Below are 10,742 nucleotides of genomic sequence, written 5' to 3'. Positions count from 1 at the left end.
GGAGATCATACAACGGACAACAACGTGGTTGAATACAATAGAGAACAGTCAATGTTCAATTGAAGACCGAAAAACGGACATCGAACCCCGTTTGAACCACATCGACATTCGACAAACATTCTAGGCTTACACGGGCACGAGATCTTGATCAACTCAGTCAAAGGCCCCGGCATAATCGACCGTTGCAATCTATCAGTTGTCAACTTTTGAAAAAAGGCACCATACGCTCGAACGCAACACCTTTTTCTTGATCACGGTATTCTACAGCAACCTCGTGGCTATTCCTCTGGGCCAAAGTCTTCTGCCAAGATCGCAAATCTTGGATACCATTTCGCCGCAACGATTCGGTAGTGCCGTCAAGCGTTTCTCGCATTTTGCCGACGAACCAACCACAAACGCCATTCGCCCAGCGACAGAAGCACAACACAGCACTCTAGTCGCTGAACCGTCCCCATCACTCAACTGACCCCAATCCTTGGATGGTGTGTGGCTCTGACTTAAAGTTCTTGGTCCCTCGCTTCTGTTAGTGACCAGCTGCCCTCCCCCAACCGACAGCACCTGCTCTGTACTTTAGGCGCCGCCTGTACACCGAAGCTCTGTACCCCTCTATTCGACACCGTCGCCATTCGCCGCAAGCCCCGTCCGAGATAAAACAGCAGAAGCGCCCTCAAGGCTCAATCTCGCTATTTCTCAGCACCCGACTTCCAAAAAGATGGGCATTATGGCGGCACTCTCGGCCCCAAGGGCCATGGTAGCACCCCACCAGCACCAACCACAGGGACCCTCCACCCTCGTCACAGGTATGGACATTCAATTCTCTTACTGTTGCCTGTCTCTGTAATCAACTGTTTCTCCTTGATTTGCCTCTTTCTACCCTCACCCAAACCCATCTGGGCAAGCATTGCCCATCCATTCGCCCGTTTCAAGTCAAGCCTATTCCTGTTTCTATTCCCCCTCGTGTTCATGTCTTGGGTTTCTCTTTGATGAGCAGCAACTCATTTCATTTCACTTGGTTGTTTCTCCGCTTTTGTCTTCTCACATTCATTTCGTCATTCCCACGTCCACCGGAAGCGAGAAGTCTCTCCATCTCCGTGGACCCTGCGCCGCGGACCAAGCTGCAAGTTGCGTAGTGACGCGATAAACGTGGGACCTACAACTGAAGCTAGACTTGGCTGAATCAAATCGGCTTCGGGCGACGGCTTTTGTAAGTGGGCTTGCACTTTTCACTTTGTTATTTGCTGAGAAAGCAAATGCAAAAAAAGAACAAAGTAAACAGCGGCAATTGGATGGATGCAACCAGAAGGTTGGGCTCTCCGGACATTCGCCATTTGTTTATTTCCATCACCATTTCCCCATTATAATTCCGTTAATGTCACTGTCACTATCACTGTCACTTCCCTTCGCTGTGCCTTGTTGGGCTGAGCCTAGACTTTACAAATTCATGACATTTGCTGAGCCTTGGCACACTTTGGGGGTCTCGATCCAGTTTATTTATTTTACTGCATGATCACTCGTTCTCGTTCCCTCTTACTCACAACTCACGTTCCATTCTATTTCTGCCTCATGCACCCCCCCGGTTGATCCCTAGTTCCCCTAGGCTTGTCCCATGTCAACCGGAACCCTGCAACTGCAACTTCTCCAACATCAAGATCAAGTCATCCCTGCCTGCTGACGTCTTTTTGCTTGCTCCCGCTATAGATAAAAGTACCTCACCCTCTGCCTTTCGCCCAAACCAGTTCCAGTCCCTATCGTCGCCTCGCGAATATAGTACCGACCTTACTGAATCAATTGTCCTAGAAGAAGGTGGTGAATCTGGAAGCGAATCCGCCGTTGAACCCGTTACACCTGTTAGTGGTCGCCAGTCCCAGGACTTCACCCTTCAGAGCCAGGACCTGCAGGACCTCCAAAATCTGCAGTCTTACCAGACGGCTTCAGCCACATCTTCAGGAGTTGTACCTATCGCGATCCCCAACTCGGGCAACCCCAACAAAGGAACATATATATCACAATCCGTAAATAACAACCGGCCTCCTACTACCTACGAACCAAGTACTCCAAGAGCAACAGAACCTGAGCCAGGCAGTTCTCTCACCCGTCAGTCAACCCGAGGTTCCATCTCCACCTCGAGTTTCAAGCGCACCATGTCGAGCTTCTTCCGCCGATCAAATTCCCACGTCAAGAACGATTATACACCTTCGGAATCTGCAACACCCTCCGTCGTGTCCGCACCAACGGAGCCTCAAACAAATGGCCAACCACGTGCTGCAGCTCGCCGTCGTTTCTCCATGAACCGCTCTTCTGCAACTACTCGTTCCAACTCACCCCCTTCGCCTAGCGACAATGGATTGGAAATGGCTCCCGCACACCGTGAACGTGCCTCTGACAAGTCTCTTCCCAGTCAAGGAGACTTCAAGAAGAACCGTGCATCGACTGGTCTGACTCTGCGTGGCCGAGCTATTAACTTCGTTGGCGCTCATAACACCAGCCGAGGAACCGGGCACAAGCGTCCTGAATTCACCCGCAGAGCTAGCAGCTATGACGGTAGCCGACCCAGTACCCCTCTCCCACCTCCCGCGGAAGGCGACGAAACAATGTACCCACCTGAACGAAGTGTCTGGCCTCTTCCTCCTGACTCCGGTACTGGTGCCAAGGCTCGACGAATGAGTTTGAGCCTCCCTGATGATTTCGCCGTGGACGTAGCTGAGCTACAGAATGAATTCGAATACCAGCGCAAATTCCTCGGTCGTCATGGCAAGCATCTTGGCAAGGGAGCGGCTTCTAAGGTTACCCTCATGATGCGAAAAGGCTACCCAGAAGAGCTCTACGCCGTGAAGGAGTTCCGCGGCAAATCGCACCGAGAAAGCCAACAGGATTACGAGAACAAGATCAAGTCAGAATTCAGCATTGCGAAGAGCTTGCACCACCCCAATATTGTTGAGACTTTCCGCCTATGTACCGATCACGGGCGATGGAACCATGTTATGGAATACTGCTCGGAAGGTGATCTTTTCAGCTTGGTCTCCAAGGGTCATCTCAAGGGCGATGACCGCAAGAAGGACCGCATGTGTCTCTTCAAGCAGCTTATTCAAGGTGTCCATTACTTGCATGCCAATGGCATTGCCCATCGTGACATCAAGCTTGAGAACCTTCTGATCACCAAGGACAGTAAGCTCAAGATTACCGATTTTGGTGTATCGGAAGTTTTCTGTGGTACTCACCCCGGTCTTCGTGAAGCTGGTGGACAATGCGGCCGTAACATGAGCGGCGAGATTCGCCTTTGCTCGCCTGGTATCTGTGGAAGTGAGCCCTACATCGCCCCCGAGGTCCTCGCCAAGAAGGAAAACTACGACCCCCGAGCACTCGATGTGTGGAGTTCTGCGATTGTCATGATTTATCTCACTTTTGGTGGCGCCATCTGGTCCCGCGCTGTCCCAGGAGAGCTCCATTATGATAAGCTTGTCAAGGGCTGGGAAACATGGTATGGGAAGCATCCAGAGTCCGACGCCACTATCTCTGATACGGATTACCCCAAATGCTACGCCCTCGACGTGGGCATGTCCCCACCTGCTCTCCGTCGTCTTGTGCTACAGATGTTGAACCCTGATCCGCAAAAGCGTATCAGCATCGAGGACGTCATCCACAACCGCTGGCTGAAGAACGTCGAGTGCTGCCAGCTGGAATCCTACGATGACCCCGCTCTTCTCATCGATGCGACCAAGAAGGACAACACAGCCAACGGCAACAAAAAGATCTTTTGCCACAACCATCTACCCCCGAAGGGCACTGGCTCCCACTCATTGGGCAAGATGCCAGGCCAGCCGGGCTACTAGACGACTTAATGACTGATGGAACGACATTTGAAATGTCCTACAAACACTAAACAACCATTTCTTTGATAATAAGAGCAACATTGGATTGTGCGCCTATAACTTTTGCATTCACCTATATTGGCGTTGGGGTCAAGCTGGCCATGGATGATGGCCTAGGCCTGCATGGTTTGGAGTTGGTGAATTTCTGTCGCTTCTTTTCTTTTACACTCCAACCTGTACATAGTATACAACATTTTCCCTGTTGCCGTCGGATGACGACGCACTACAGCCGACGAGGATGGGGGATGTCTTACAAGCAAAGCAGACTTAATACCCCCGAAGAAACAGTCTCTTGCTCTTTTGAAATCTAGTAGATAATGGATATTTAACATGCCATTGGTCTACAGATGGGACAGAAAAGCCTGGCAGAAGGATGACCATGGGGGTTTATCAATTCGCCCGTTTATTCTTTTCTACACGTTTTTGGATTCAAAGATGTGCGCGACCCCCTTGAAGATTGTTTATTCTTACAAGTATCACTTACATATACGCACGTATGTATATACATGGGCTTGCTGCTCTGGTGCTCTGGTGCCATTGCTACCAGTCTTTTCTGCGAACTAGCACAATAGACCTGGGTTCCTTGTTTATTCAATCATTATTTACTCCAGCCTCGGTTCGTCATGAGTATCCACAAAAGAAGGGCCGTTTTCGGGACCACTTGGTGTTGTGGCCGCGATATTTGACGTCTTCATCAGGTGCTTTGACCTTTCAGAGATAGCGGTTATCAATCGCCTGACGATTGAGTAAGAGCATTATCTAGATTTACAAGGATTGAAGCGAGATCTATTTTACTAGAAGGATGATGGAAGCATTCCACTTGTTGGTATCGTAGCACGTTATATCACATGTCGTTACTGCAAGAATGGTGTTTATTTACCTGAATGTCTATTCACCCGGCATTTTGGGACAGATGAACACACACCCCTCTGTGGCGTGTACGGATGCGCCGATGCTGCGGGCTGGGAGTTTTCGGTGTTACATATCCAGAAGCGACAGAAAGCATCCCACGCGATATGCACGCATGTCTCACCACGACGATGTTTATACTGTATCAGCCATAACCAAAGCGAAGTCGGAATGAGCGATATATTGGCTTGGATATAATGCTGGAGCGGTCTCACCGCTGATCAATAGTAGCAGTGAAAGTGGAAATGTCACAGGATCTCATTGGACTTGGACACAAAAGTGAGGCTTTGCGATGACGCTGAGCACTGGATGGAAATTATGATGCATTAGGACATGTGAATGTGAATGAGAGAAGGGCGTGACGCTGATACACCCTCACGATATCTCTCACCGGTCGTCGTGGGTTTCCACTGAGTTTCACTGGTGTTGGGTGTCCGTTCCGGGTACCTGGCTAAGGCTGAAGTTGTCATCAACACGAAGGTTCTGGACAAGTTTGAGACACAGTGTCAACCCCCCACGTGGTCAAGAGGATTTGACGGAACAGAGAGAGTCTCACGGCCAGTTTCTGGCTCACAAGCTCTGGATTCAGATCACATTACTCCCTCTGGAGTGGTTTAACATGCATGATCCGCGTGACTGGTCGTGCTTAACACTTACTCCGGTTCACAACTAATGCAGCATCGCGGAAATAACGTGCCGAGCGAAACATGACAAGAACTGAGGCTGATCAAGCGCGACTACCGCGCTGCAACGAGAGAGAAATGGCACACCGAAAGAAGCCTCCTCGGATATCGGTGCCGAGAGGTAGGAGGGCTGATTCGTGCCCGCATTGGAGATTTCGTGGGGGTGGAGGTGTTTCTCTCTCTTTTGTTTGTGTTGCCCACGGAGAAGTTGTGATTGTTGGGACATCGGAGAATGGAAGTGTCTTCCCCAGATGTAACACGAGAATCCTGGGGAAAGAGGCTGGCTGAGGGATGGGGGGAGTGAGAATAGATACAGGGTTTTGTGAAGGGTCCAAGTCAAGGTTTGAGCGCTACCTACCTACTTACATAGACTCTTGGTGGACTGTTACTTTGCAAGGCCTGGGCTTGATGGCGGGGAAGAAGAATAAACTTGCCGTGCCGTCAATCGTAGGAATGCGAAAATGATAGCGCTCACTTTTGTGTAAGCTTAAAATGGAATGATACCTGATATACTTTATTAATATGGACTTCACTTGTTCATGGGTACTTTCGGCAGCCAAGAGCTTTCAAGTGCCGATATGGACGGCATTTAATATGGAGCACGGCCGACGGTGGGTCCGCTTCGTCCCGGAGCTGGTGGAGGTAAACTGTCCTCTCTCCGAGGAGTTCCGCTCGTCGGAGATTCGTCCAAAGATGATCTAGGAACTTTCTAACAAATCATCAACATACAGTAAATAAGTTTTTATCTCGTCTCAAGATATATCCACCATCTGCCCCGTGTTCTATTCTTGAAACTATCGTCGAAATATCGGAAGTCCGCTACAACCCGGCTCCGGTTCCTTAATTAAACCTTATTAGGATCTAAGCTTATTGCGCCCAGTTAAAGTTTCTCTGGCTTCTGGAAAACGTTTCAGATACACCGTCAACTGTCCAGATAAATAATTCCTCCAATGGCACATATAAATTTACGGGTGGAATAACCGACTCTCATTCCCAAAGTGGGATGTCCTGTTCAACTGCCGCGTACACAAGATTACAAACATGGCCTGAAACGGAGCACCTACCGAATTACCCGATCTGAAAAAGGTTCTTGTCAAGATGTATATTAAGACGCTGTTGCATCGTAATATGCCTGGTTCTGTAGCATTTTGTCTTCGAGTTACTACTGGCTAGTATCCATTCATTTCTTTGTATTTCATTCATTCATTCATTCATTCATTTATCAATCCTATATATCGTTCCCTCGTTCACCATGCGTACCGCTGCATTCATCACTCTTCTGGCCTCCGTGGTCTCTGCCACTCCCTTCGGCCAACGCTCTCAGGTTCTTGCCAGAGCAAGCGAGACTTGCCCCGTCGTCTTCGATGGCCGGGTCCCTGCCAATGCATCTCTGACCGACTTCGACACGGCGAATGGCGGCGGCTGGAACCCTTACAACCCCGGCTTCGTCAAGGGAAACAACATCTCCTGGTCCGAGATTCTTCAGCTTCCCAAGACCAAGACTAAGTCGCGCTTCGATACTGAGGCTGGTACTATCCCTCTTGAGGTCACCATCAGCGACAACAGTATCTTCATGAAGCAGCTTGGCTTCAGACGCGCTGGTCTGCAGTTCAACAAGGATAGCAATGAGGGCAGCCCTGGATCTAAGGGCGTCAAGACTCTGCACTTTAGCATTATGCAGGATGACAAGCGCCCTCTCAACCTTAGCCATGAGTACCTGGTGAGTATACCTGGAATCATAATTGACGTTGTTGATGCTAACAAGGATAGAATGTTTGGCACGAGAAGGCCGATTTCTCCGGCAACCAGTTCCAGTTCCAGGCTGGTCAACTCATCGGACAGAACGGCACTGCTGCTACCTGGAAGCTTCTCGACCAGGACTTCAAGCTTCTCTGGGAGACTCCTATGCTCAAGAAGGTGTGGCAGAACTTTGCCATCACTCTCAACTACGAGAAGAAGTAAGTCCCCTACCAGCAACGCAGCACGAAGAGCGTAGCTAACAATCGCAGCACCATCCAAGCCTACTACTCCAAGGGATGCAAGCCTCTCAAGGTCGCCACTCAGCCCATCGCCCGCAATTTGACTGGCCAGGGACAGTTCCAGATTGGTATCCTCAAGAAGCCCACTGGTACCGATGATGTTGCCAACTCTGGATTCCAGGAGGCCAACTTGAACGAGGGACTTATTTACGGTGGTATCTTCCTTGAGGACAGCGCGGATGGATGTGTTTCTCTCTAAATTCTCGCTTGAGATGGATGCTGCAGATGTTGCATAAGAATAATGGTCTAGTTCTAGACTACACGGCATTAAGTACCTATCGCTTCAAGGGGAATATATCAACATACCTTGTGCTGTTTTAAATGTCTATTGTGGTGCATGATGTATACTCCTTAGCTGTGCCCAAGCTGTCGCTGTGGGTTCTTTATGACCGCCGTCGACATCTTTGAATTAACGAGCTTGTTTGCGCATAACCGCACCGGAAAATAACCAGTAACTAGTGCTGCATATATAAGCAGTATTTATTTCGAGCGAGTAAAATAAGACCTTCTGCAAAAATAGCACGCATGGTTGGTAGCCGTAAAATGGTCTTATCCGCGAAAACCATGTCACGTGTTACCTTTAGCTCTGCTCTATGCACCGTTTCCAACTATCGCCATTAAATTCAAACGCGACGAGGTCTTGCTCAGCTCCCTCGAAAATGGCATCATTTTCCTTGTATCAGTTGTCAAACGCGAGCCGTAGACTTTCCTTGAACCTTTTACGTCAACATCGAAACACACTCGCGGTTTCTAGACGACAACCTAGCCCAATTCGCCTCCTCTCTCTCCAGCAACCAAGATTTCTTCACACCGGTGACGATGCGAAGTCAGACCAATCAACACAAGTCAGCAGCGATATTGCTGCTGAGGGGGGTACCAAACCCGACAGTTCCTACAAGACGAGTGATGATGTGGCGCCTATCAAAGACGAATCGACTCAAGCGGACAACGATGTTACCAGAGACCAAGACGTCGGTGACAGTGATGCCCCGACCCTAGATCTTCCTATCCTATCCTCAGACCCAAGAGATGAGCCCAAGGTTAAAGGAAGGCCATGGACCGAGGAGGAATTGGCCCAGCTCGAAGGGTTCATTAAACGGCCAATATTTAGTCTAGACTACATCGCAATTCGGATGGACCGAAGTATTTTCAGTGTCAGGGCCCAGCTCAGACAGATTCAAGAACGGAAGGGAATCGATATCCTGCGCCGAAGTCGTCCACGAACTCCATGGCAACACCCAATGGATGCTACCCCAGAGCGAGTCGCAGTATTCGAAGCGAAGCAAGACGAAGTGCAAAAGCGTATGGAACACATTGTCGAAACACTCATGACCTTGCCAAAGACCGACCAGTGGGAGGAAATTCTCAAGTTGAAATCTGCCTCGGAATGGGCATCAGCGATTATGAAACTAATACCACTGCGAACCTGGCACATCTTGGCCGCCGACCACCCGCCGACCGAGGAGGAATACATGACCATAACAATGGTTGATCGGTATAAAATGATTGGGGTGTTCGCCCAAATCCACCAACGCAAGGTATACGTAGGCTTAGCTGAGGTGCCATTTGGCGTGCTGGCGCCGTCTGATTCCAAAGATTCCCAGCAACAAGACGCAACAAAGAAGAAGCCCCAAGAGGTAAACAAGAAAAGGCACATGGGATCGATCGTCCCGTTGATCCCAGTGTCTTTATTAGGCTCTAATCAACTTACCTTCGAGGAAAAGGTTGAGCAGAAGTATGTACTTGGACTTGCCAGGGCGACGCTCGCGGCATGGCTTGGGGCAAATCACGTAGACGCATCTCCTGCTCTCCGCCAGTTGTATGCCTGGAAGAATATAATATCGAAGGGACACCCTTTTGGTAGGAATCCTTGCAACCCGCTCGAGCAGAGGCTCCGTCTTCCGTCGACGCCAGAGGAAAGTGCTGCTAGAAAGGCCAGTCTTGTGGAGGCGCGGAAACGTGAGGTAGAGGAGACGGGGAAGACAGAGGAGGAATTGAAAAAGTCAGAGACACCAAAGCCCTTTAAGAAGTGAGCTTCTGATGCTGGGGGAAACCCTGAGGATCCATATAAGAGTCATCGGTAGAAAAAGCGTATAATTTGCTAGTTAAGAGCCAGTCGTTAGGCAGTGTAGGTATGAGTAGAGGCAATGAACCCTGTCATGCCATGCCATGTCCTCTTGTTTCTCTTCCCGATCCCCAAGAGCACTCAACAGAACTGAGACCCGATTCCGCACAAACTGAATGATGGGCGAAGTGGTGGGATTTCCGGTGACGATCGTGGAGTGCTTTTTACATGATAGTCATCATTTTGGGGATCCAAATCACAGATGATTGACAGGTCATCGAGCATGGAAGACTTGCTCTCATATTTTGCCCTTGTGATCGGTCAGTCAGTGCATGGGAATCGAAGAGTCTCCCAACTTACTTTATGATCGGGGCCCCGAAAAGTCGTGATATCACCTCCATGTCTCCGATAAGTTCCAGAGAGCAAGTGCTTTCAGTGAAGTAATAATACAGGAGAAAGTTATCTCTCTGATATCACTTTCGGATCAGTCGTTTCATAAAGACCGTGGTTACTCCAGATAAACCATCACAATTGAGTCGCAATGTGTATATGACACGCATTAAGAGCTGAGCACAGCTTACGAGTTCCATGTTCTGTGGTTACTAATGATGCTCCCCGTCTTGTTCTGGTGTAGCACAGCATAGTAAGTGATATGCGTTATGTAAGGAGTAGCCAGTCATTATCCGTCCTGTCCTGCAAGCATACGCAGTTGTGTTTAGTGTCCTATCAAGATGTAAGACTTGTAATATGCTCGTATTCTCTTCGCATCAGTCTTATCTCCGCGTTCTGTATAACTTTGGCAGAGCCCCCTCTCCCGGTACCAACACATCGCCACCCTCGACATCCTCAGCAGTGTCTCGTTATGAGCTATAAGGGACAGCAATTGGCGGTGACACCCGTTTGGGACATCCCACCTACTCGTTCGCGTTATGTGTTGAATGTTTCGAGTTCTCCGCTTGAGATCTCGTGCAAGGATCTCGAAGAGCTTGACACAAAGGTTGATGATGATAACTTCTCTCCTCTGCACGCGCCGACCCGGGAGAATGAGGGAGGAAAGGATAGCAACCAAGTGGACTTGAATCGACAAGCAAGGAGCATGAGGCAGACAGAGTCTGCAAACGATAAAGCGAAGAGAATGCCTCTAGATATGCGTTCACATAACATGCATGGCAAGGCC

General features: G+C 49.4%; 3 protein-coding genes across 3 annotated transcripts; all 3 read left to right on the top strand.

The window, feature by feature from the left end:
- The first annotated feature begins 543 nt into the window (after positions 1-543).
- Positions 544-4,015, top strand: FOBCDRAFT_40235 (kinase-like domain-containing protein). Its single transcript, XM_059612185.1, has 2 exons — positions 544-800; positions 1,699-4,015. The coding sequence occupies exons 1-2, from the start codon at positions 713-715 to the stop codon at positions 3,828-3,830; spliced, it is 2,220 nt and encodes a 739-aa protein (XP_059465104.1). The 5' UTR covers positions 544-712; the 3' UTR covers positions 3,831-4,015.
- Positions 4,016-6,713: 2,698 nt separating this feature from the next.
- Positions 6,714-7,699, top strand: FOBCDRAFT_202787 (uncharacterized protein; the record flags this gene model as incomplete). The annotated part of the gene is made up of 3 exons (XM_031187072.2): positions 6,714-7,181; positions 7,232-7,419; positions 7,471-7,699. The coding sequence occupies 3 exons, from the start codon at positions 6,714-6,716 to the stop codon at positions 7,697-7,699; spliced, it is 885 nt and encodes a 294-aa protein (XP_031038207.2).
- A 424-nt stretch (positions 7,700-8,123) lies between these two features.
- On the top strand, positions 8,124-9,729 carry FOBCDRAFT_225366 (uncharacterized protein). Its single transcript, XM_031187073.3, has one exon. It carries the CDS (start codon positions 8,160-8,162, stop codon positions 9,531-9,533), a length of 1,374 nt encoding a protein of 457 aa, XP_031038208.2. The 5' UTR covers positions 8,124-8,159; the 3' UTR covers positions 9,534-9,729.
- The last annotated feature ends 1,013 nt before the right edge of the window (positions 9,730-10,742 follow it).

This window comes from Fusarium oxysporum, chromosome VI (genome assembly GCF_013085055.1).
Source record: "Fusarium oxysporum Fo47 chromosome VI, complete sequence".
Lineage (NCBI taxonomy): Eukaryota > Fungi > Ascomycota > Sordariomycetes > Hypocreales > Nectriaceae > Fusarium > Fusarium oxysporum.
Note: the sequence above shows the minus strand (reverse complement) of the source record. Positions and strands in the feature narration are given on the sequence as shown.